The sequence below is a fragment of the Capra hircus genome, assembly GCF_001704415.2.
Source record: "Capra hircus breed San Clemente chromosome X unlocalized genomic scaffold, ASM170441v1, whole genome shotgun sequence".
NCBI classification, from domain to species: Eukaryota; Metazoa; Chordata; class Mammalia; order Artiodactyla; family Bovidae; genus Capra; species Capra hircus.
In genome coordinates, this window is record NW_017189516.1 from 60,826,505 (window position 1) to 60,853,127 (window position 26,623).

At 49.2% G+C, this 26,623-nt stretch overlaps 1 protein-coding gene across 3 annotated transcripts in view; it reads left to right on the forward strand.

The window, feature by feature from the left end:
- Positions 1–26,623, forward strand: part of SHROOM2 (shroom family member 2) — a 148,118-nt gene that overhangs the window by 54,100 nt on the left and 67,395 nt on the right. For all 3 annotated transcript variants that reach the window (XM_018043826.1, XM_018043827.1, XM_018043828.1), the window contains exon 2: positions 15,126–15,277. In XM_018043826.1, coding sequence (XP_017899315.1) covers positions 15,126–15,277 — 152 coding nt within the window. The remainder of the gene's footprint in view (positions 1–15,125; positions 15,278–26,623) is intronic.

Genomic DNA, 26,623 nt, shown 5'->3' on the forward strand with positions numbered 1-26,623 from the left:
GGAAGTCAAAAGGGCGTTTCAGAGCTGTCCCGTCTCCTGTTTGTGTGTTCCACCGAGCGTTGTCATGAGTGTGGCAGACACTTTATCCTTTCTCAAGGGAGGTTCCCAGTTGGGAATGATAGCTTTTGTCCCTAAGGGTATATACTGCACAGTATCTGGGGACATTCCAGATGTTATTGGGGCGGTGGTGGGGGTGGGCGATGCCACTGACATCCAGTGGGCAGAGACTAGGAATGGCGATCGTAGACATCCTCCAGGTAAGGGACAGCCCCATCACAAAGGAATATCCAGCCCTGAACATCACTGGTACCTGGGGGAGAAACGTGCTGAGGTATCCCAGTGTTCAGCTAGCCCATCCATATTTTATTTTATTTTATTATTTTTTTAAAAAATGTTTACCTATTTGGCTGCAGCTGGGTGTTAGTTGCAGGGCACACAGGATCTTTGATCTTAGTTGTGAGATGTGGGACCTTGTTCCCTGACTGGGAATCAAACCTGGGGCCCCCCTGCATTGAGAGCTCGGAGTCTTCACCACTGGGCCACTATGGAAGTCTGTATTCCATGTTTTTTGTTTTTGTTGTTGGCTGGACATGTGGCTTATTTCTGTGTTTTAGCTGGTATGGGTGGTGCTGGTGTGGTCATTCTTACACAGGTCTTTTGGTGAACACACAGGAGACTTGAAGGTTTTTCCACCTGTTTTCCCAACTGGTCATAGCAATTTTTGCATCCGCCCCGTGGACAGAGGAGCCTGGCAGGCTACAGTCCATGGGGCTGGCAAAGAGTCAGACATGACCGAGCGACTAACAGAACAACAATAAACTGTGCATGAGAGTTGCTGGTGTTACAAGCAGCCCAGGCTTCCATCGGCAGGTGAAAGTATAAAGGGAACGCAGCGTCGACATACGATAGAAGATTAGCGTTAGAAAACGGGCGCTGCACATGGCCTGCGGTCATGTGCGTGAACCTCGAGGGCTATAACCAGGCCCAGAGGACAGTCCGGTGAGACTCCACTTGCACACGGCATCCATAGGAGTCGGGTTCTGGAGACAGAAGGGCAGAGCGGCTGCTGCCAAGGACTGGGAGAAACGCTTGATGGATCCAGTGCTGCTTTTGCAAGGTGAATTCCTAGGGCTCACTTACACATCATGTGATTATAAAGACCGCTGCTGAACGGTACACTTAAAAATGGGCAACACATCTTATTAAATAACAGCGTCAGCAATTCCGTCTATGACTGTGGCATGCCCTGTCAGCTACTTAGATAACTTCTTCCAAAGCAATGTTTTGTAGTTTTCAGGGTTCAAGTTTTACCCTCCTCTTTTTAATCAAATTTGGGCTTCCCTTGGCTCAGTTGGTTAAGAATCTGCCGGCACGATGGGAGACCTGGGTTCGATCTCTGGGTTGGGAAGATTCCCCTGGAGAAGGGAAAGGCTACCCACTCCAGTATTCTGCCCTGGAGAATTTTCCACGGAGTGTATAGTCCATGCGGTCGCAAAAAGTTGGACACGACCGAGCGACTTTCACTCTCATCAAATTTATCACTGGAATGTCTCTGCCCCTTCAGACTATTGTAAGTGAAATTGTTTTCTTCATTTTATTTTTGGGTTGTTTGTTCACAGTGTATAGAAAGTAAGTTTCTGTATATTGAAAAAAATGGTGACAATAAATTTTGTGTGGGGTGGGTTAAAGCACAATTTTAAAAAACTTGTTGTCCACTCACTAAGTCGTGTCCAAGTCTTTGCAACCCCATGGACAAAGACAGAAGGTGAAAGTGATGCAGAAGTGCCCAGTGGCCTCCAGTTTCTCTTCACCCCCTATCACTGCTTATCTTCCTACCAGGAGAGGCCCAGCTTCCCGGTCCTTCACCATCTCCCGGAGCTTGCTCAAACTCATGTCCATGGAGTCAGTGACGCCATCCAGCCATCTCATCCTTTGTCGTCCCCTTCTCCTCCTGCCTTCAATCTTTCCCAGTGTCAGGATCTTTTCCAATGAGTCGGCTCTTCACATCGGGTGATACTTTCGAACTGTGGTGTTGGAGAAGACTCTTGAGAGTCCCTTGGACTGCAAGGAGATCCATCCAGTCCATCCTAAAGGAAATCAGCTTGCTCAAACTCATGTCCATTGAATCAGTGATGCCATCCAACCATTTCATCCTCTGTCGTCTCCTTCTCCTCCTACCTTCAATCTTTCCCAGCATCAGGGTCTTTTCCAATGAGTTGGCTCTTTGCATCAGATGGACAAAGGATTGGAGTTTCAGCTTTAGCATCAGTCCTTCCAATGTATATTCAGAACTGATCTCCTTTAGGATGGACTGGTTGGATCTCCTTGCTGTCCAAGTGACTCTCAAGAGTCTTCTCCAACACCACAGTTCAAAAGCATCAGTTCTTCAGTGCTCAGCCTTCTTTATGGTCCAACTCTCACATACGTGCATGACTGCTGGGAAAACCATAGCTTTCGCCTTCTATCCTTGGACAAAGTTTCCTTTGGACCCAATCTAATGAACCATATGGAAATAGAGTTTCTAGAAAACATAGTCCCCATTCTAACCAAGAGGACCCAGAGCTATGCCTAAGTTAGGAACACCTGACCTGTGCATATAGCACATACATCAGAGAGCCAACTGTGGAGAAGGCATATTTGCTTTTTTCCCTGCTTGATTGCAAAAACCACAGTCTGTAAACCATAACATCTTTTTCCTTTAATTAGTGGATAACTGCACAACAATGTTGTGTTAGTTTCTGCCGTACAACAACTTGAGTCAGCCATGCGTGCGTGTGTGCTAAGTCATTTCAGTTGTGTCTGACTCTGCGACCCCATGGACTGTAGCCCGCCAGGCTCCTCTGTCCATGGGATTCTCCAGGCAGGAATACTGGAGTGGGTTGCCCTGCCCTCCTCCAGGGGATCTTCTTCACCCAGGGATTGAACCCGTCTCTTATGTCTCCTGTGTTGGCAGGTGGGTTCTTTACCACTAGTGCCACCTGAGAAGCCTGAATCAGCCATGAGCATACATATATAAACGACATTTTTTAGAGAGGTATTTGTGTCTTAGCCTGAGAACTTAAATTGCATTTGTGTGTGTGTGTGTTTCAAATGGGGGACGTGTGGTCTAGTTTCCACATAATCCATTTAGGTGAAACTTTTGTAAGACACCCCCCACACACACACTTGTGAATGGCGACGAGTTGTATTTTAAAAGTTTTCTGTAAAGCTGTATAGTAGCTCATCACGGGTAAAAGAAACTGTAGGTTGAGAATAAACAGTAAGAGCTTGTAGGATAACTGAACTTGGGGGCTTACTTTCCCCCCAAGCAGTGTGGTATGAGGTTGACAATAAACTGAGCATCTAGGATAACTGAACTTTGGGATTTACTTCCCCCCAAACAGTGTGGTATGCAAGGACTTAGAAACCAGTGTACCCAAATAGCTTTGGGGTGTCTGTAAACGGAGCAATCTCCCTTTGCCCCTTAAGCGTCTCATTTCCTCGTGTTATTGATTAGGAGTGGGAACCGTTTGTCACGGAACTTGAGAGTTCAGGAGCCTCCCCTGGGTTGCAGTCCTGATTGGAATGCCAGCAAATTCTAAATAACGTGCTTTCTAAATAATACTTGCATAAGACTCTGAATTTGCAACATATTTTCGTAATTTGTCTCCCTTTTATTCTTCGCAAGGTCTTGGGTTGTCAGGCCCCCCACCCCCCCCCCCAACTCTTGTCAGAATTGTTTTGAGTGGAAAACTGAGACCGAGAACAATAAAGTGGGCTTCATTCTCCAGTTCTCTCCAGTCAGGCTTCCCTGCTGGGCTCAGATGGTGAAGAGTCTGCCTGCCATACTGGAGACCTGGGTTCGATCCCTGGGTCGGGAAGATACCCTGGGGGAGGAGGGCATGGCAACCCACTCCAGTATTCTTGCCTGGAGAATCCCCATGGACAGAGGACCCTGGCGGGCTACGATCCATGCAGTTGCAAAGAGTCGGACATGACTGAGCCACGAACGCTTTCGGTTCTCCAACTTGGAGTGAAGTGGTAGGGCTCAGTCTGAAGTCCTAGCGCCTTCACCCTCATCTCTGTGAAAGCATCCCTGATCGTCAGCCCCTCTTCGAATCCTCTGGTTTGACTGCTCCCAGCTCTGTGATGCTGGGGCCCATGTATGCCTCCATCACCGTGCTTGTCACATGAAATTGTCTATCTGTCAGGGTCCGGTTGGGAGGCAGAAAGCGCGCAGTAATTGGAACAGGGGCTGCTTAATAGAAAGCAGGCTTCTGGGCACTGGCCACATACCAACACGCCCCTTCCAGCTCATCTGTTGGGTGGGGTTGTGTGGTTGCCATGGAGACCGGAAGACACCACCCCCACCCCCCAACAAAGCTTAAAATAACTTACCATATGGCTCTCTCCGTGCAGAAGTTTACCACCCCAGGTGTAAAGAATTACTATCAGCAGACGTTTCCTTATTATTAACTTAGTGAAGAATGGTTAACTAAGTGCTCTTTGGGGTAAAGAGAGCTCTGAAGAGTACGGCAGCTGGAAGGAACAGTGACCACTTCCGGGCTTGAGGCTGGTGACCTCTCTGATGCTGGCAAAGATTGAAGGCGGGATGGGAAAGGGGACGACAGAGGATGAAGATGGTTGGATGGTATCACCAATGCGGCGGACGCGAGTTTGAGCAAGCTCCGGGAGCTGGCGGTGGATAGGGAGGCCTGGCGCACCGCAGTCCATTGGTTTGAAAAGAGGCAAGACATGACTGAGCAACAGAACTGCAAGGAGATGCAACTAGTCCATCCTAAACGATGTGAGTCCTGAACATTCTTTGGAAGGACTGATGCTGAAGCTGAAACTCCAATACTCTGGCCACCTGATACGAGGAACTGACTCCTTGGAAAAGACCCTGATACTGGGAAGGATTGAAGGTAGGAGGAGAAGGGGACAACAGAAGATGAGATGGTTGGATGGCATCACCGAGTCAATGGACATGAGTTTGAGCAAGCTCTGGGAGATGGTGAAGGACAGGGAAGCCTGGCGTGTTGCAGTCCATTGGTTTGAAAAGAGTCAAGACACTGCCTTCTCTCGGGAGCAGGGCTGACTTCAGAGGGACACTGACTTCACCAGTGTCCCTCTGGTGCCCTCTGCTGACGAACCTTCCCGAGGCACAGCCTGCCCCCCCCCCCGCCAAAGGTGCCCCTGTGCAGCCCCAGTATCACCACTCAGCTGGTGACTGGTGATTTGCGCTTAAGACGCACTGCATTGCTAACTGGCGTGGCACTGGAATGGGTATCCTCTGCACACCTTTTTAGTGGATTGTGACTTCCCCTCGCCAGGCAGGGGTGTTCTGAAAATGCCCCCTGGGTGTTGCCCTGCACACAGCATCCCCTCCACGGGTTGGCCTGTGTTCTTCGAAGTGCTGTGCTGTTCCCGAGGCTCAGGACTCTGCAGAGCCCTGAGGCCCTGGACGTTCACCCCTCTTGGAGAGCAGCCATGTACCTTGGGCTTCGTCTTCCCCTGGGGAGGCTGTGGGCTCTGGGCTCAGAGTTGAACAGTCCTGTCAGGGTTCCCTGTCAAGTCTGGCTTGGGTTCTGAATTGCTACCACTGACCCCCTGATGCAAATTTCCTTCCCTTTGTGTTTCTTTTTTAAAAATTGCACTGTTTTATTTATGTATTTGATGCTTTTAAACTGTGCTATTGAAGAAGACTCTTAAGAGCCCCTTAGACTGCAAGGAGCTCCAACAAGTCCATCCTAAAGGAGATCAGTCCTGAATATTCATTGGAAGGACTGATGCTGAAGCTGAAGCTCTCTTAATACTTTGGCCACCTGATGGGAAGAGCTGACTCATTAGAAAAAACGCTGATGCTGGGAAAGATTGAGGGCAGGAGGAGAAGGGGACGACAGAGGATGAGATGGTTGGATGGCATCACCGACTTAATGAACATGAGTTTGAGCAAACACCGGGAGATGGTGAAGGACAGGGCAGCCTGGCGTGCTGCAGTCCATGGGGTCGCAAAGAGTTGAACAGGACTGAGCTACTGAACAACAATTAATGCATTTGTTTTTGGCTGTGCTGGGTCTTCCTTGTTGCACAAGGGCTTTCTCTAGTCGCAGCAGGTAAGGGCTACCCAGTAGCTGAGATGGGCTTCCCTGGTGGCTCAAATGGTAAAGAATCTGCCTGCAATTATGGAGACCCGAGTTCCATCCCTGGGTGGGGAAGATCCCCTGGAGGAGGGGGATCCCACTCCAGTGGGATAGCATCCCACTCCAGTATTCTTGCCTGGAGAATCCCATGGACAGAAGAGCCTGGCGGGCTAGAATCCACAGGGTCACAGAGAGTCGGAGACGACTGAGCAACTAACATTGTCACTTTCCATTTGTCGTGCACAGGCTTCTCGTTGTGGTGGCTTCTCGTGTTGCAGAGCGTGGGCTCTCAGGCGCTAGGGCTTCCATACTTGCAGCACGTGGGCTCACTGGATGCGGCTCCCAGGCTCTAGGCCACAGGCTCAGTAGTTGTGGCCCATGGGACTAGTTTCTCTGCAACATGTGGGATTTTCCCAGACCAAGGATTGAACCTGTCTCCCCTCCACTGGCAAGCAATTCGTATCTATTAGACCACCAGGGAAGATCCGCCCCCCCTGCCCCCCGCCCCCCCAAATTATGTTTCTTAAATGGTCTTGAGCAGTCAGCGTCTTTCCTGTTTCTCTGTGGACTTCTGGTTGCTAACTGCAGCCTCTGATGGCTCCAGGTCCTTCAGACTTCTCCTTGGCCTGCTCTGTCCATCAGCCTGGCTCTGTCCGCTTCTCCAGGCCATGTCTGCCTTTCTTGGTCTTGGAGCCCCGTGTGATGCAGCCCTCACCTTGGCAATGAGTGGAGGGAGTGTGTTAGAATCTTCAGGGTGCATCCTTATGTTCTTATGTGCGGGACTAAACGCAGACTTGTTCATCTGAATCTGAAATGTATGAGGTTGGTTTGGGGGTTTCTTAGGCTTTTTTTGGGGCATGTGGAGGTGGTTATCACTTTTCTTGGTTTTTGAGATAACATTTTGTCAAGCACGAGGAAAGTAATTTTCCTCTAATTGAAGTTTTATTGGTTGTTTTGAGGATTTGTACACAGTTCAGTGTGTACACCCTTCTTTTGTAAAAAATTTATTTTAATTGGAGCCTAATTACTTTATAATATTGTAGTGGTTTTTGCCATACATTGACATGAATCAGCCATGGGTGTACATGTGTCCCCCATCCTAAACCCCTCTTCCACCTCCCTCCCCATCCCATCCCTCTGGGGGATGCACCAGCCCCGAGCACCCTGTCTCATGCATCAAACCTGGACTGGCGATCTGTTTCACATATGGTAATATACATGTTTCAAGGTTATTCTCTCAAATCATCCCACCCTCGCCTTCTCCCACAGAGTCCAAAGGTCTGTTCTGTACATCTGTGTCTCTTTTGCTGTCTCGCATATAGGGTCATCGTTACCATCTTTCTAAATTCCATATATGTGCATTAGTATACAGAATTGGTGTTTTTCTTTCTGACTTACTTCACTCTGTATAATAGGCTCCAGTTTCATTCACCTCATTAGAACTGATTCAAATGCATTCTTCTTAATGGCTGAGTAATATGCCATTGTGTATATGTACCACAGCTTTCTTATCCAGTCGTCTGCTGATGGACATCTAGGTGGCTTCCATGTCCTGGCCATTGTAAACAGTGTACACCCTTCTTAATGTAGGTACTGAACATCTAAAAAACTGCATAGTTTCCTTTGTAAACTTCCTGGTGCTTCCCTGGTGGCTCAGATGGTAAAGTGTCTGCCTGCAATGCAGGAGACCTGGGTTCAATCCCTGGTTTGGGAAGCTCCCCTGGAAAAGGAAATGGCGACTCACTCCAGTACTCTTGCCTGGAAAATTCCATGGACTGAGGAGCCTGGTAGACTACAGCCCACGGGGTTGCAAAGAGTTGGAAACAACTGAGCAACTTCACTTTCCTTTCTAAACAGATATTCCAGTGACTTTCTAGCCTAAAATGCAGAAGCTACTTTTCCTTAGTGAAGTTGCTCAGTCGTGTCCGACTCTCTGCAGCCCCATGGGCTATAGCCTACCCGGCTCCTCCGTCCATGGGATTTTCCAGGCAAGAGTACTGGAGTGGGGTGCCATTTCCTTCTCCAGGGGATCTTTCCAACCCTAGGATTGAACCCAGGTCTCCTGCATTGCAGGCAGATGCTTTACCATTTAAGCCACCAAGAGGAACCAAATATTGATAGGCTGTGCCATCATATAGGTCCCATTAACTCATCGTTTAATATCGTAAGCACAGCATGCTCGATTTTCACTTTTTCGTGGCATGTTCATGGCACATTATGGGAGATTGGAGTGTCATGATGTGGAACAAGAAAGAGCCAAGATCAAGGAGTGCTTTTCTTTGGGAAGTGATTCTACTAAAACCCCTGGGAGTCGAGGTCATTTTAAATGTTCAAGACATATTTTGTGCACAATTGTGACACCAGATTGACATTGAGTATGTTTTGTGTTAAAAAAACTCCCCCCCATGAAATAGTCAGCTGATGCTCAGGACATGTGTGCTGTGCTAAGTCGCTTCAGTTGTGTCCAACTCTCTGCAACCCTGTGGACCATAGCCCGCTAGCCTCTTCTGTCCATGGGATTGTCCACTCAACTACTTTGCCAACAAAGGCCCGTCTAGTCAAAGCTATGGTCTTTCCAATGGTCATGTATGGATGTGAGAGTTGGACTATAAAGAAAGCTGAGTGTCGAAGAATTGATGCTTTTGAACTGTGGTGTTGGAGAAGACTCTTGAGAGTCCCTTGGACTGCAAGGAGATCCAACCAGTCCATCCTGAAGGAAATCAGTCCTGAATATTCATTGGAAGGACTGATGCTGAAGGTGAAGCTCCAATCCTTTGGCCACCTGATGCAAAGAACTGACTGATTGGAAAAGACCCTGATGCTGGGAAAGATTGAAGGCAGGAGGAGAAGGGGACGACAGAGGATGAGATGGTTGGATGGCATCACCCACTCAGTGGACATTAGTTTGAGCAAGCTCCAGGAGCTGGTGATGGACAGGGAAGCCTGGCATGCTGCAGTCCATGGGAATGTGAAGAATGGGAACTGAACTGAGAGTTCTTGGGAAGCTTGAATTCCACAGATGGCTGATAAGATACTCACCGAGATTGTCCAAGGAGACAGAGACCAGAGATGAGAGTATGTGCAAGTCTGGATACATTTCAGTGGAGATTTTTGATTCCCCCCACCCCCGCCACTCCGGGATTCTCCATTACCAAAGATGCGCTCTCTGATTGCTTCGCAATTAGATCCTCTTCCTGGATGACTCAGCTCTCGCTTCAGAGAACAAGGAACTCGGGAGGGTGACCGGGGAGGTGACGTCAGTGATTGTCCTGGCTCCTAGAAGCCAGTGCTGTCTTACGCTCTCCCCTGGATGGCTTTCTAGTCATAGCTGATAAGTCACGGGTATGATTCATGGCCTTTGAAATCTGATCCCGGATCTAAACATTCCTCCCCCTTCCATTCTGATCTCTGGTGGTTGCGATTTTCCCAGGCCATCAAAGCTCCATATCTGAGCTCTTCTGCACACCCCTTTCCTGCAGTGGCCCTTGATGTCCATCAATGAATATGTCCCTCAACCTGCCTTCCCAGCTGCCAGAGTCCTTGCTTACGTTTGTGTTCCCTGGCCTGTCATGGTTTTAGCACGTGCGGCTGCCGATCTGTGATGTGTTCTGGGCAGGAGAGATGCTTTCTCCTATCTACCTAGAGGATGAAGCTGCTAGACAAGCATTTGCTCGCATGATACAGGGTCACTCCTCTGCTTCTCTGCCAGGCCTTCTAGGACCCCCTCCCCCACCCCGCCCCACCACTGCCTCCAGGGTATCCTTCCAGCTTCTGAAACTCAAGGTCAAATTCCTCATCTTCCTCTTTCTGGCCTTATCTTCAAAGGCTCCCCTTGCCAGGGTGCTGCGCTTTCCAGGCTGACATTCTTCAGATGGGCCCGTGTCCTGACCCCTTCCCATGGAATGTCCACGCCCATCTCTGCTGGCCCTTTCAAGCTGCTGTCTGGGGGTGAAGGTCTTTCTTCCCCAGTCCCGAGCCCCTCCCCTCTCACCCCCGTTGTCCCTCCCTGAGTGGCTCCCAGCTCTCACGAGAATCGGGGTCCCCCCACCCTTGGTGGGTGTCGTCTTCGATCATCTGTAACAACATCCGTTGGATGAAACATGAAAGCTTGCTTCCAGAAAGACTTCCATAGACTGGCTTTTGTTTTTCCCTTCCCTCTCTCTTGCTGTTCCCAGAGTAAATGTTTCCATCAGGACAGCAAGGCACTCTGCTCATTTTTGGACACTTTGAAGCCCTAAAAACTCAACAGGAGTTTGGCAAACAGAATTCCACTGAATAATCCAAACCGGAATATTCGGCCTGGCAAGTGAGCTTGGGGCTTTCCTTCTGACCGGGGTACATGGACAGGCATCGTGGGTGGTGTGGATTCCTTGGTCCTTGCCTGCCTGCCTTTTTGTAAAGGGAGTTTTTTTTCTTCCCTTAGCAAAGGACACTGAGAACTTTGCCCGGTGGTTGTAGAACAGGACTGCCCCGTTTGTGGCTTCTGCAGACGGTGCCCTCTGGGACTGGCAATGCCCGGCACTCTCTTGACTGTTAAACAGAGGATGGCAATAAAAGGAGCGTGCGTGTATGCAATGCTCGATGCGTTCGAGGCATGACGACTCGTGTAATGCACGATAGACTATACACAGTCGACGGGCAAACCGTATTCCTGGCACCCTAGGGCCAGCTTCAGGTCTGGGCTTCACCAGGTTCAAGCCTAATGAAGTCTTCCTCACGGGAGAAGCTTGATGGGGTCAAGAGTACAGACCCGAGGTCTTCAAAGCTGCCTGGTTTGCAGCTCTCTTTGCCATGAACATGAAAAACGTTGGACAAATGCTTTGTCATGGCAAGGAAGCTGAGGCAGGCAGAGATACCTGGCTACTCTGTCTCCCAAACCTGGAGCCATTTTGTTTTTGCTGAGAGTGTAGGTGGAGTGTGGTTTGGGTGAGGCAGATGGGCTGCCTTGGAATGCGGTCTTTGTGGCTGGAGCAGGAGTTGTTAAGTCTTTGCAGATGAAGGAAAGCAACCAGATGTGATTTGGGCTTCGGGGTCAAGCCAGACCTTTGTTCAAAAAATTTTTCATTTATTTGTCTGAGCCAGATCTTCATTGAAGATCTTCCATCTTCATTGCAGTGTTCAGAATCTTTAGTTGTGGCACGTGGGATCTAGTTCCCTGACCAGGGATCGAACCCTGGGCACTCTGCATTTGGGAGCTCAGAGTCTTAGCCACTGGACCTCCAGGCAAGTCCCTTAGCCAGACGTTAATGATAGCACTTTGAGAGAGTCTCACGTGCAAGGGTTTGCGGGGATGAGATGAAAAGCTCACCAGGTCGTGGCCGAGTCGTTACAGGTAATGAGTTGCCTGTAGGAAGGCTGCCTTCAGAACCTGTCCTAAGACCCTGCAGCTTCCTCCATCGTCATGGTTTCACCTAAAGGCTTTCTTGTGATGCTGAGATTCACCAGCTCTGCGCGTGTCTGGTTGTTTTCTCTTTGGGGACACCCACCCCTTCTTTCTCCCCCATCTCCTGCTCCTTCTTCTCTTCTGCCAGGCAGCCCAGGGATTCTGTCCTCCGCTGTTTATGGGTCTGTTTTCTGTGTGGGCAGCCTCCATCCCTGCCTCTCCAATCTTGTAAGTTTCTTCCCCTGCTGTTCACTCCATCTTTTTCCCTGGGGACTCCCACCTCCCTCCCACCCGAGGTAACTGCCCACCAACCCTCGGATTGGACACAGCCCTTGGGCACCCCCAGCTGGGGCATGTTGAAACCTAAATTCTCCACCACATGTCCTTCACCTTGGCTGTTTCTGGCTGAGTGTGTAATCTTGGCCGGGTGGAAGCTTATTAACGTTGGGATCTGTCATTACGTTGGGATTAAAAATCGTCTAGACTTGGAAACCGGTTGTTAGCCGAACGAATTGCTTCATAGTTCTGTTTGGAGTGGTCATTTTGTTCATTATGTTTTGTTTATGGTGTCAACTTGCAATAAATAATTACTCTGTTACCCCTAAGGAGGGGTTGAGTTGTCCTTGGGTGCAGGCGGAGAGATGGATACTCCCAGAGGAGGAACGTTTCCTTGCTTTAGTGCCTGGTGAGGTTTGGAACTGATTTTCAGGTCAGCCCTGGCATATAGTGGGAGCGCAGAGAACTTGCAAAATTGTACCCTGGTATGCACATAAACAGTCATCTTTTTCACTAGTTTTCCTAGCAGTTTGTACAAAGAATGGCTTTTTGGTGTAAAACAGGGGTTGACAGCTTTTGTTTTTAAAGTAACAAGCCAAGTAGTAAGTATTTTTGGCTTTATGGGCCCCCAGCTGTAGCAGTGTATAAACAAATGGGTGTGGTTGTATTCCAGTAAAATTTTATTTAGCCAAAACAAAAACAAGACAGCTGGCTGGATTTTCTGCAGGGAGGTTGAGGGGAGGGCACCCCACCTGGCATGTGGGATCTTCCCTGGCCAGGGATGGGGCCCGGGCCTCCTGCATTGGGAGCATGGAGTCTTAACCACTGGCCCACCAGGGAAGTCCTAGCTGGCTAGATTTGATTCATGGGTCATAGGGCTTCCCTGGTACCTCAGGTGGTAAAGAATCCGCCTGCAGTACAGGAGACCCCGGTTCGATTCCTGGGTCGGGAAGCTCTGCTGGAGAAGGGACAGGCTACCCACTCCAGTATTCTGGGGCTTCCCTAGTGGCTCAGACTGTAAAGAATCTGCTTGCAGTGCAGGAGACCTGGGTTCGATCCCTGGGTTGGGAAGATCCCCTGGAAGGTCCCCTGGAGGAGGGCATGGCAGCCCACTCCAGTATTCTGGCCTGGAGAATCCCATGGACGGGGAGCCTGGCGGGCTGCAGTCCACGGGGTCGCAGAAAGCTGGAGACGACTGAGCGACTAAGCACAGCACACAGTTTGCAGGGTGCTGGTACAGAAAGTAGATTGATTACTTGACGGCTTACTCGATGCTTAGTTGGATTGTTGCTATATAAGAAAAGCTGGGTTAAGGATTTACAGATTGAAAATTCTCAGGATAAAAGTCGTAAAATCCTTTTAAGGAGTTGGTCAGTCCACTTGTGTACATATTGTGTGTAACTCTGAGTAGGAAGTGTTTTATGCACACGGGTTTGATCCCATGGTCAGGAACAGCTGAGACCTGTGGTCTTGCCACAGCTAAGACCCCATGCCACAATGAAGATGGAAGATGGCACGTGTTGCAACTAAGACCCAGCACAGTGAAATAGATAATTTTTTTTAAAGCAGTCTAGCAGGTCCTCAAAATGTTTACTCTAGTTACCATAGGACCCCGACATTCTACTCCTAGTTAGTTGTACACCCAAGGGAAATGAGGATGCATATTCACACACAAACGTGTTCATGGGGCCCTGACAGCCAAATGTATGGATGTGACCGTTGGACTCTAAAGAAAGCTGAGCGCCGAAGAATTGATGCTTTTGACCTGTGATGTTGGAGGAGACTCTTGAGAGTCCCTTGGACTGCAAGGAGATCCAACCAGTCCATCCTAGAGGAGATCAGTCCTGGGTGTTCATTGGAAGGACTGATACTGAAACTCCAGTACTTTGGCCACCTGATGTGAAGAACTGACTCATTGAAAAAGACCCTGATGCTGGGAAAGTCTGAAGGTGAGAGGAGAAGGGGACGACAGAGGATGAGATGGTTGGATGGCATCACCGACTCAATGGACATGAGTTTGAGTAAACTCTGGGAGTGGGTGATGGTCCCAGGGAGGCCTGGCATGCTGCAGTCCGTGGGGTGGCAGAGAGTCGGATACGACTGAGCTACTGAGCTGAACTGACTGAATAGCCCAATAAGTAGAAACAAAGTAAATATATCCATCCCTGATGAACAGATAAATCGAATGTGGTCGATCGGTACGATGGAGTGTCACTCAGCCATAAAAAGGAACGGAGTTCTGACACAGGGGTCAACACAGACGCGCCTGGAAAACACATCAGGAGTGAAGGAAGCCAGACACACAAGCCCACCTGTTGTATGACTGTGTATATCAAGTGTCCACAGTACGTACGTGTACATGTACACGTACATGGTTTCCGGGGAGGGCTGGAGAGTGACTGCTGACAGGCACGAGGTTTCTTCTGGGCTTAGGAAGCCTATTCTCAGCTGGCTGGGTGGTGATGGTTGGACGACTCTGAGTACAACTGACAGTCCATTCATTCGTGTGTACATGGGTGGATTGGTGTGTATTTGACTTATAGCTAAATAGAGCTTTACAGAAATTTAAAAAAAGAAAACAAAACAGTGAAAGAGACCTGTTACAGTCCTAGGTGCAGGACTTTAAAAAAAAAATTTGTTTTTGTGGCTCCGGTGGGTCTTTTGTTGGTGCATGTGGGCTTTCTCCAGTTGTGGCGAGCAAGGGCCCCTGTCCACTTGCGGCATGTGGACGTCTCATTGTGATGGCTTCTCTTGTTGCAGAACATGGGCTCTTGGGCGCACAGGCTTCAGTAGTTGTGGCCCCCCGGGCTCTGGAGCCCAGGCTCAGCGCTTGTCGTGCACGAGCTAACTTGCGCTGTGGGACGCAGACTCTTCCCTGACCAGGGATCTAACCCATGTCTCCTGCATTGGCAGGCAGATTCTTTAACCACAGGACCCCCAGGGAAGCTCTAGGTGCAGGATTGAAGGGTGAGACATAACTTGTCAATAATTTTAAAACACCCATCTGTTTTTTTTTTTTTGGAGGAAGGAGATCCAGAGAGAAAGGGGTCCGTCTGGATCCCCTGTTTCAGGTGTGTTTTTGAGTGTCTGTGTACTCTGCTGCCCCTTCCGTAAAAGGTAGGCCTTGCAGGTGCAGACTGGATGAGGGGTACAAACCAGGAGAAGGGTGCATCCCTGGTCTGCCACAGGGAATCGGGGCCCAAGCTGGATCCCTTCACTCCTGGGTTGTCCGAGAACTGGTGGGTGGCACGGAGCTGTCACCGACACATCCTCCTGTCTGCGTCCTGGGGATTGGTTTGCTCATTCAGTGTGGGGAGCTCATGGACCCTCTTTCTGCATTGCAGGTTGAAGAAGGCAGCAAAGCCGCAGCCGTGGACAAACTGCTGGCCGGAGACGAGATCGTGGGCATCAATGACGTCGGTCTGTCCGGGTTTAGACAGGAGGCCATCTGCCTGGTGAAGGGGTCGCATAAGACCCTGAAGCTGGTGGTGAAAAGGTAAGACCTGGGCGTCAAGCCTTGTCTACGAACAGAGATGAGCAGGCCGTCAAAGCGTGGAGTCTGTTGGCTGCCCTGTGTCAACTGTGACAGTCCCGATGTGGACGTGTGTGTGTGTGTGTGTGTCTGTGCATACATGTGTGAGCGTGTACACTTAGGAAGTACATGAGTGATTCATCTCTTGGCCAAGGATGAATCCAACATCACAAGTTTGAAAGATTTCCTTTTCTTCTTTGTTTTACTTAGTTTTATGTTGGAGTATAGTTAACTTAGCTAAAGTTCCGATACTTTGGCCACCTGATGCAAACGGCTCACTCTTTGGAAAAGACAGCAAATTGAATCAGTTATATATACATACATGTATATATATATACACACACACACACTCTTTTTTAGATTCTTTTCCTGTGCTTGTCACATAGTATTGAGCAGAGTTCCTGGTAACGGTCAGTTCTTACAAGATTCCTTCTTTCATTACTGCTGAGTGTTAATTTTTGACTTACGAAGTGATTTTGATTCCTTAAGTCTTATCTGGCAATAGCTAATTCTCTAAGTGAAGCAAAGTGTCATGGCCCATTTTTAACACCAGGTGGCAGGCTACTGGATTTTCGGGTCTCATGGAGTGATATATGCGGACATCCAGGTGTTTCTAGCACTGTACTGAGCTCTGGGGCAGGCAAGCATACTTGCATAGAAAGCAAATTGTGAATAGGAGTTGGGATAATTTGAGGGGGTCAGAGAGTGAAATTGGGGACATGATGCTTTTACATGTAGGCACTAGAACAGTACAGCTGGGCAGCTCAGAGGTTTTGGTGATTGTTTTGGGCCACGCTGGCTACAAAGCTTCCTGGCTTCTCTGGTGGCTCAGCTGGTAAAGAATCTGCCTGCAGTGCAGCAGACCACGCTTCAGTTCCTGGGTCGGGAAGATCCCCTGGAGAAGGGACAGGCTACCCACTCCAGGATTCATGGACTTCCCTGGTGGCTCAGCTGGGGAAGAATCCGCCTGCAGTGTGGGAGACCCGGGTTCGATCCCTGGGTTGGGAAAAACCCCTGGAGAAGGGAACGGCTACCCACTCCAGTATTCATGCCTAGAGCATTCCATGGAATTCTTGCAAGATCTTAGTTCCCTGACGAGAGATCAGACTCAGGGCCCCCAAGTAATGGAGCCAGAGTCTTAACCACTGCACAGCCAAGAAATTCCCGTGACTGCTTTTATATAGAGAAATAATCCTCCACTTGGTATTTCACAGTTGGCTCATTCACAGTACAGTGTTGACCTGCCTTTTGTTAACAGAATTAGTCCAGTCTTTTCCAAGATTGGCTGTAAATTTTAAAAAGTAAATTGACCTCCCCTCGTACTTCAGTTTTTAGTACAGACTTGAAGACATATCCCAAAGGATTTTTTGGGGGGAACCAAAATAGCATCAACAGAGGAGGTTCAGAAAGTGAAGAAGGAAAAAGTTTTGTTCTTTGCCACATTAACGGAGCAGCCTCATTGTTCTGTGGAATAGGCGATTGTCCTAGTAAATCAGGAAACTAGTGTCCTGGTGTAGCTGTTTCTGAGCCCTTCGGGGTGGAAGGGACGTGAGAGATGCTGTCGTGGTGTAGCGTTTCTTTGGGGTCACCTCATCGACCTCTGCACTTTTAAAGAGGAGAACCTTTGGGGTTCGGTGTGGTGTGTTCCCAGGGGTCAGCAGCAGGTTTGGTCCCCCAGAAGCAGTCAGCTGCGTTGACCTCAGGGTTTTATGCAGTGCCCCCAAAGGGTTTGCTCCCTGCGCAGTGGTCAAAACAAGCACTCTTTAGGGGTGGCTGCTGGAGTACCAGCTACAGTTTTCTCCAAGTGTGATTTTTTTATTCTGCATTTATCAGTACTGAGAGTGACATGTGGACGTGGGAAAACATTTCAGTTTTCATGTCATATTTATTTTATTTTTATTTATTTGGGTGTGCCAGGTCTTAGTTGTGGTACCTGGGATCTAGTTCCCTGACCAGGGCTGGAACCCCTGGCGCGCTGCATTCAGAGCCCAGTTTCTTAGCCACGGGACCACCAGGCAAGTCCCAATATTCACTTTCAAAAGGGAATTGCATGGAATCCATCAGCCTTTCTCCCACCCCAACTCCATCCCCTCGTTTTGCCTCTCCGGAGAGCTGCCGTGTCAGTACTATGCTCTTAGGTTTCCTTTTAGAAACAGGTGCTTGTGTGTTTACAGATGAAAGTGGAGTTTGTTCCACGTTGAGCACCCTGAGGTCTGACTCATGACTTGTCCTAACGACCCCATGATGCTCCGAGGTCTGGATGGTCCACCATGTGGTAACAGATCTGTCTGTGTAGACGTTTATGGTGCTTCCGGAGTATTCGTGTAGCAGACAGTGCTGTGCTGTGATGCCTTTGCACCAAAGTCTGCGTGTGTATAAGTCATCGTGGTCCATTCCTCGCCTGGGAGGTTTAGAGTCAGAAAGTACATGCCTTGTGAAGTTTGTTTTCGCTGCCTTTGTGGATGGGATAGGTGACAGATGCTTTTAGTGCTTGAAATAGGCATTTCTGTCCAGTGGACAGAAAGGGTGGGACACCCTTGCATGTGTTCAGAAGCTTGTTCTGAATTCGAGGAACATATGTAAGGGTCTGAAAACAAGACGATCTGAGTTCTGTTCGGAGCACAAGCCATGAGAACTGGTGGTGGGAGGAGGGAGAGGAGGCCTGGGGGCCTGCTTGCTGGTGGGACAAGTGGGTGTCTAAAGACGCATGGGAACACGGTCAGATTTGGACTCTGAAGGGCAGAGGGGAGGCCCCAGTATAGACTCTTTTGCATTCTGCATACCCAGGTTCTCTTTAAGTGACGGGTGTCCAGAATGATTATCTAGTTTGGAAGGGCTTAGTAATCTAAGTAACGTGGAGAAAGAAATGGCAACCCACTCCAGTATTCTGGCCTGGAGAATCCCATGGACAGAGGAGCCTGGAGGGCTATAGTCCATGGGGTCGAAAAGACTCAGAGGCAACTGAGTGACTGAGCTTAGGAATGTAAGTAACATAACATGTATAACACGTTATAAAACCAAAACAAGTGGTTGGTTCAGAGGCTTTAAAAAACACACACACACACACACACACACACACACACACACACACTCACACACTCTGAATAACAAGCTTAGATATTTTTAAAAATTCTAAGTCATTTTATATTAAATTTCAATGCTGTGTGTAGGTATTATTTGGGCTTCCCAGGTGGCTCAGTGGTAAAGAATCCGCCTGCCAGTGCAGCAGACACGGGTCCGATCCCTGGGTTGGAAAGATCCCCTGGAGGAGGAAGTGGCAGCCCACTCCAGTATTCTTGCCTGGAGAATCCCATGGACAGAGGAGCCTGGTGGGCTGCAGTCCGCGGGGTCGCCAAGAGTCGGACACGACTGAGTGACAGAGCACGCACACAGGGAGGTGTTATTTTGCCTACTGGAAAACTCTGAAATGGATTTTGCCCAGAAATATGAATAAAATTTTATAAACTGGTGAATTTTACAAACCAGGGAGCTAGTTAATATTAGAATCTGTTACCGTCACCTGCCACACGGTGAATTCCTGCTTTAAATCCTGATGATGCACATAGTTCAGTTCAATCGCTCAGCCGTGTCCAACTCTTTGCGACCCCATGAATCGCAGCACACCAGGCCTCCCTGTCCATCACCAACTCCCGGAGTTCACCCAAACTTATGTCCATCGAGTCGGTGATGCCATCCAGCCATCTCATCCTCTGTCATCCCCTTCTCCTCCTGCCCCCAATCCCTCCCCGCATCAAGGTCTTTTCCAATGAGTCAGCTCTTCGCATGGGGTGGCCAAAGTATTGGAGTTTCAGCTTTAGCATCAGTCCTTCCAATGAACACCCAGGACTGATCTCCTTTAGGATGGACTGACTGGACCTCCTTGCAGTACAAGGGCCTCTCAAGACTCTTCTCCAACACCACAGTTCAAAAGCATCAATTCTTCGGTGCTCATCTTTCTTTGCAGTCCAACTCACATCCATACATGACCACTGGAAAAACCATATCCTTGACTAGACGGACCTTTGTTGGCAAAGTAATGTCTCTGCTTTTGAATATGCTGTCTAGGTTGGTCATAACTTTCCTTCCAAGGAGTAAGCGTCTTTTAATTTCATGGCTGCAGTCACCATCTGCAGTGATTTTGGAGCCCCCCAAAATAAAGTCTGTCACTGTTTCCATTGTTTCCCCATCTATTTCCCATGAAGTGATGGGACCGGATGCCATGTCTTCATTTTCTGAATGTTGAGCTTTAAGCCAACTTTTCACTCTCCTCTTTCATCAAGAGCCTTTTTAGCTCCTCTTCACTTTCTGCCATAAGGGTGGTGTCATCTGCATATCTGAGGTTATTGATATTTCTCCCGGCAATCTTGATTCCAGCTTGTGCTTCTTCCAGCCCAGTGTTTCTCATGATGTACTCTGCATAGAAGTTAAATAAGCAGGGTGACAATATATAGCCTTGACGTACTCCTTTTCCTATTTGGAACCAGTCTGTTGTTCCATGTCCAGTTCTAACTATTGCTTTCTGACCTGCATACAGGTTTCTCCAAGAGGCAGGTCAGGTGGTCTGATATACCTATCTCTTGAAGAATTTTCCACAGTTTATTGTGATCCACACAGTCAAAGGCTTTGGCATAGTCAATAAAGCAGAAATAGATGTTTTTCTGGAACTCTCTTGCTTTTTCCATGATCCAGCGGATGTTGGCAATTTGATCTCTGGTTCCTCTGTCTTTTCTAAAACCAGCTTGAACATCTGGAAGTTCATGGTTCACGTATTGCTGAAGCCTGGCTTGGAGAATTTTGAGCATTACTTTACTAGCGTGTGAGATGATGCACATTGTAAGGACTTTTAAAACTCCAAACTAAGTTATATTTTTAAATTAAATTATTTTTTTTTTGTTTGGCTGTGCCAGGTGTTAGCCTCAGCATGTCCCCTGACCAGGAATTGAACCTGGGCCCCCTGCATTGGGAGCATGGAGTCTTAGCCACTAGGTATACCCAGGAAGTCCTGTGAGTGCTTTTAAAATTGAGTTCTTAAATCAATAACATGTATCCTTCTCTGCTTGATCACTCAGTCATGTCTGACTCTTTGCCACCCCATGGACTCTAGCCCGCCAGGCTCCTTAGTCCATGGGATTCTGTGGGCGAGAATACTGCAGTGGGTTGCTGTTCCTTTCTCCAGGATCTTCCCGACCCAGAGATTGAACCCAAGTGTCCTGTGTCTCCTGCATTGGCAGGTAGATTCTTTACCACTGCACCGCCTGGGAAGCCCGTATCCTTCTCTGTCTAATCTCCCCATTCTCATCTGTCTCCATCCCTAGGCAATCACTAATCTGACTTGTATGTCTGAGAAGAGCAGTTTTCTAGTGTTTTATGCCTGAGGCTTCCCTGGTGCCTCAGTCAGGTAAAGAGACCACCTGCAATGCAGGAGACCCAGATTCCATGTAGAACTCCACAGTAGATCACATACTTGTTTTTTTTTTTTTTTTAAGTGATTATAAAGGCACTCTGCAGTGAATTCATTGACTGAGCCACCAACGTACAAGTAATCCAATGTTGGAGGTTGACCAGATGGCAGTGGCGCTTCCTTAACCCTTAAGTACCTAACCACCCCAGGCACCTTAAGAAAAAGGTGGCTTTTCTGATAAAGACTGAGGAGAGCTTAGGGTCCTGATGGTGAGAGTGGCCAGTGCAGCTTGGGTTGTTCCAGGAGGTTCTGCGGAAAGCCATGTATGCACCTCAAGGTGAAACAGGCTCTGTGAACACCGTGGGCAGTCTTTTCTGGTCGGTTGGTTTGGTCTTGTTGGTTTCCGTTTTCTTTTGAGGGCGGCGTCTATGCTAGGCCTTCGTTGTTGCACAGGCTTGTCTCTGGTTGTGGGGAGCTGGTGGGGGCGGTGGCCTACTCTGTCCGCAGTGTGTGCGCTGCTCATTGCAGTGGCTTCTGTTGTTTCGGAGCATGGGCTCAGTAGTGGTCACACGTGGGCTTGGTTGCTCCGAGGCCTGGAGCATCTTCTCGGACCAGGGATCGAACGTGCAACCCCTGCATTGCCAGGCGGATGATTCTTCACCACTGGACCACCAGGGCAGTCCCAAAGTGGGAATTGTGGTTGACATACTTCCCTCCCTCTGGTGATGTCTGCTGGGTGTGTTTGTCTTTCTCATCCTTGCCTAGACTGACAAAGTGGAGACATCTGGTTTCTCAGGCCCCACATATCTTGTCATCATTTAGAAGCCGGGGCCCAGAAGGCAGTGCCTTGGGGGACCAGAACCCCGATCACTGTCTGTCTGCAGCCAAGCTTCTTTCCTGGACGAATGAGAGCCAGCACTGCCTCCCTCCCAGGGTCGTGTTGTCAGGGAACAAAGAAGGGCCACAGGAGCCCCATAGGTGCACATACGTCCTCCTCTGAGATGCCCAGGCTCATCCTGGCGTCTGCCTGGAGTCAGGACTCGGGGAGCAGGAGGAGCCGCTGGCCTACCTCCTGGGCGCTTTGTTGTTCCCTCTTTCTTAGCCAAGGAACTGCTGCACACAGGGAAGTTCGGGCGGATGTGGGAACATCTCCTGGTCTGTCTTCGGTACACCTGTCTTCCCCGCCCTGGAGATCCTGATGGGCAGGTGTGGGAGGGATATGGGCAGCGGTATTTCCTTGAGGGCTGCCTGTATTTCCCTGAGGGCCCCTGGTATTTCCCTGAGGGCCGCTGGCTGTTTTGCTGGGCGGCCACAAGGTCATGCCACTGGCTTAAGCAAATGCGCTTGGAAAAGGTTAAGACCCGAAACTGGGTCACTTGTGGCATTTTCCAGATTAACGGGGGTGTCCGTAAGCCCCTTGCTGTTGGAGACGCTGATGGAGACGTGCTGAGGAATGAGGAGTTCTCACCAGTGCTGGGTTCAGGCTGTGTCTGCTGGGTGCTGTCAAACATGCATTAAAAACCTCTGCATGCATAGAGCCCGAATCTCATCCACGGTCCTCTGCTCCAGGCAATTGACCATATGTTTAGCTCCCTTTTAGGAATACATGGAATTTCAATCACTGTATGGAAAATTTCTTCTAAGTATCATGCTATAAACTATACCTTGACACTTGGAATGACTCTTTTGGTCCTTCTGCCACATTTATCTGGTGAATATGAATCTTGTTTACAATGAGCCTCGCCTGCCACTTCATCTTTTGTCTCACTCTCGAGTGGTCCGCCTGCTGCCGTGAGCCGTTTTGCCAGGACCGCACTGTCCATAAGGCAGATTCTTTGTTCCTTTCTGCCTCTTTGCCGGACGCCTTAAAGCCTTCTGTGACTCTGATTCCAGGCTAAGCTCACATTCAGGAGCATATTAACACCCAGGGATGCAGGCTTTTGCTGCAGGTGGTGGTGAGGGTTAGCCAGACGCTGTGGCATAGTGACGCATTTAAAGAAGGCAGGTGTCTGCTCCAATGACAGCATGCACGCCTGCTCAGAGCAGGTTTCCTGCCACACGTGTGGGTTTCTCCACAGCCCTGAGGTGCAGTGAGTTCTGTACTACACCGAGCCAGCGTCGTGTCCGGCCTCCCATCTGCCTCTGGCTCCTCAGAGCTATCCTGAGCAGGCTGCTCTGTGCGTGGCCCCAGCAGTGATGAGTGGAGATGCTCCTGAAGCTGCAAGAGGAGAGGGGTGGCTAGGACTGGGCAGGTTGTGTCTCCCCCTCCCCATCCCTCCTCCCCCCACCTCCCTTCTCCTCCTCCCCTTCCCCTCTCCCTTCTCCCCCTCCCCTTCCTCCCCTCCCCCTTCTCCCATTCCTCCCCCTTCTCCCATTCCTCCCCCTTCTCCCCCTCCTCCCCTTCTTCCCAGCCCCCCTCCCCTCCTCTAGAGCTCTTCCTAGGACAGAAACGCTGTGTGTTCAGGGGGATGTGTATCTTACTGGAGATGCTTCCCTCCCTCTCCCCCTTCTCCCCCTCCCTTCTCCCCCCTCCCCTCTTCTCCCTTCTCCCTCTTCTCCCGCCTTCTCCCCCTCCCCCTGTCCCCCTCCCTCCCTTCTTCCCAGCCCCCCTTCCCTCTTGAGAGCTCTTCCTGGGACAGAAACTGTGTGTTCAGGGGTATGTGTTCCTTACTGGAGATGCTTCCCTCTTTCTCCCCCTCCCCTCCCTCCCTCCCCCATCTCCCCCCTTCTCCCCTCCCCTCACTTCTCCCCTCCCCCATTCTCCCCCTCCTCTTTCTCTCCCCCACTCTCCCTCCCCTTCCCCCTCCCCTTCTCTCTCTCCCCCTCCCATCTCCCTTCTCCCCTCCCCGCCCCTCTCCCTTCCCCCTCCCTTCTCCCTCTCCCCTCCCTTCTCCCCCTCCCCTCATCTCCCCTTCCCCTCCTGGAGACCTCTTCCTGGGGCAGAAACTGTGTGTTCAGGGTGTCTGTCTTACCCAGGATGCTTCTGCAGAGTGGTCTGAGAGACATCATTCACATTTTAGGGGAAAAGTTTCTCTTTTGAGCGTTTGGGGGCTTATGGCCATTACCCCCACTATGCTTGCTTGCTTGTTAAAATAGAGTAGACTCACGGGTTTATATTGGGCAGATGTTGTCTTGCTTGGGCTGTTTTTATTACGTTAAATCAGGAGGGTAAAAAAAACACCACAAAGATCAGACTTGCTGTTATTAAATAAAATGGGGGGGTGTGGAACTCACACGGAACAGAACTGCTTTATTTGGGGAAAGGTTGCTTCTTTTCAGATGTAGATTTAGTGTATGGCTTAAGCAAGTGAATCAGGTGAATTATGTGAGATGTTTCCTACTCTGAGCCAAGAAGAGAGTGGTAAACAGTTAAGATTTGTGTTTCGTTGAAAGGCATGCAAGTGATGTTGATGAAGTGTGGTGTGGGAAAGGTGATGGTTTCTAATATCTTAAGGCACGCAGAGAATGTTGCACATATTTTTGTTTGTACACTCTGGACTCACCAGCTCTGTTGCTTATATTTAGTTATGTTATATGTAGTTATGTTAATTTATATTTATAGTTGGTTATGTTAATGGTTGTACCTTTTTTTTACTTATAGTTAGTTAATGGTTGCAGCTTTGAGTGTCTGTGGTATCTTGACCAAAATATCCATTGTAGGGTTGAAATGTAGCCAAGAAAGTTGTGTTGGTACTTTTATAAAAACATTGACTTGAACGAAACTGTGTGTTCAACAACTGGGGATATGCGCTATAATTTCTGGTGGTTTGGACAAAGCATTTTTAGTGTTTCTGGTGCTGAGTTGGGCTTCACTGGTGGCTCAGTGGGTAAAGAATCCGCCTGCCAATCCAGGGTTCCATCCCTTTGGATCGGGAAGATCCACTCCAGTATTCTTGCCTGGAGAGTCCCATGGACAGAGGAGCCTGGCGGGCTACAGGCCCTGGGGTCGCAAAAGAGTGGGACACAACTAATCGAGTAAACAACAGCAACAACAACAGTGCTGGGTGAGATAGCCGCCCCCCCACCCCCCTTTGCAGAAGTTAACAGAAAGACAGCCGAGTCCTTTGGGTCTGTCCGCCTTCTGCCTGTGTTCATTGTGTGGCGTGTCTGTGTGGTCTTTCCTGTAAATACATCCAGAGAACACGACTGGTGGAGACAAGTATGCGCTTGTCCTGGCTAGGGGACAGATAAGGGGTGCCCCGGCTTCACGGGGTGGGACTCCGAAGCTTTGATCCCATGCGGATGCTGCTATTCGGCCGTGGCATTTGGCTTTGCTGCTTTGATGTCTGGTATCAGTTTCAGCCATTGAGGTCGCTTGGGAATTTTTATCTTCACTTCTTTTCTCCTTCTGTATAAAGGCAGGAAATAATGACCTCTTAATCGCCTTTCATCAAGAATGATGTCACCATCCACCGTCCCGACTCTTCAAGACATCATGGACTCAGCCCACCAGGCTCCTCTGTCCATGGGATTTTCCAGGCAAGAGTACTGGAGTGGGGTGCTACGGAGGATAGTTAGCATTTTTTTAATTAAAAATTAGGTCTGTACCTTGTTTTCATAAACATGCTGTTGCTCCAGTGTAGTACTCTTGCCTGGAAAATCCCATGGACGGAGAAGCCGGGGTCTTGAAGAGTCGGACACGACTGAGCGGCTTCTCTCTCACTTTTCGCTTTCATGGCACTGGAGAAGGAAATAACAACCCACTCCAGTGTTCTTGCCTGGAGAATCCCAGGGACGGGGGAGCCTGGTGGGCTGCCGTCTACCGGGTTGCATAGAGTTGGACACGACTGAAATGCCTTAGCAGCAGCAGCAGCAACAGTGTAAACACATTTATATGCACTGGGAAACCAAAGCATTCATGTGGCTAACTTTATCTCTCTGAGGTCTGCCTATATTATCTTTTAAAATAGGATGAGAAACATTTACTCCTCTCAGGGTGCAGGACTGCCCCAGTAAACCTGCTCCTTTCCCACTGTTTCCTGTTTCAGAGTTGCAGTGATTTGCCGCAAGGTGGAGGCCTCTCCTTTCCCTAGCCTCTCTTTCTGTTGCCTGCAGTCTCCTTTCCCTAGCCTCTCTTTCTGTTGCCTGCAGTCTGTCTAGTTTTCTCCCTTTGTTAATTACCTGTGAAGGAAGATGAAAGAAGTTCTGGATGTTATAGCACAGAAAAAGCCTTCTGAAAATGAAATTCACGTGGCCAGAAGCTTCCTTACGAGGATCTTGAGAAACTCTGTGAGGTACAGTCTTGGTTTTTACAATCGCTTTACTCCCGAGGTGGGATGGATTCATCCGTTTTATGCTTCAGTTCGTGGACAGTTGTCATCAAGTCAACACCTTGCGCACTTTTGCCACCCATGTGTCTTTTTTGTTTGTTTGTTTGTTTCCTTGTTAATTATCGGAGTCATCAGAAGGTTTGTGTTGTAAATAACTTTCTAGGTTTTCATTACTATTTGTTATTGCATAAGAGTCTTTACTGTTCTTGCCTGTTGGAAAGAATGTTTGACATCCATCAGGTGCTCAGAGGCTCAGTTGTGCCCTTCAGCTCCGATCTGGAGTTGCCCATGGCGAGTCTAGGTCCGTCCTGAATTGCAGGAGCAGGAGAGGCAAGTGTGCACCGTGTCCTCACGCAGCAGCTTGCCCTGGAGGCTCTGTGACGTTCATCAGCAGCTGCATGGATTTCCGACACCTGGGCAGATGTGGTCAAACCCTAATAAGCTGTCATGGATGGTGGTGATGACGGCGGGGGCAGGGAAGGCGCCTGTGACATTCAGAAGCCCTGGCAGGAATGGACCGAAGCCTGCTGGTCTAGGGCATGGTGATGCCCACTGTGGAGAACTCTTAGATGACTTCAGACACTCTGACAGGCTCAGGGCAGTACATGTCCACTGACCCCCTTTACGGCTTCCCTGGTG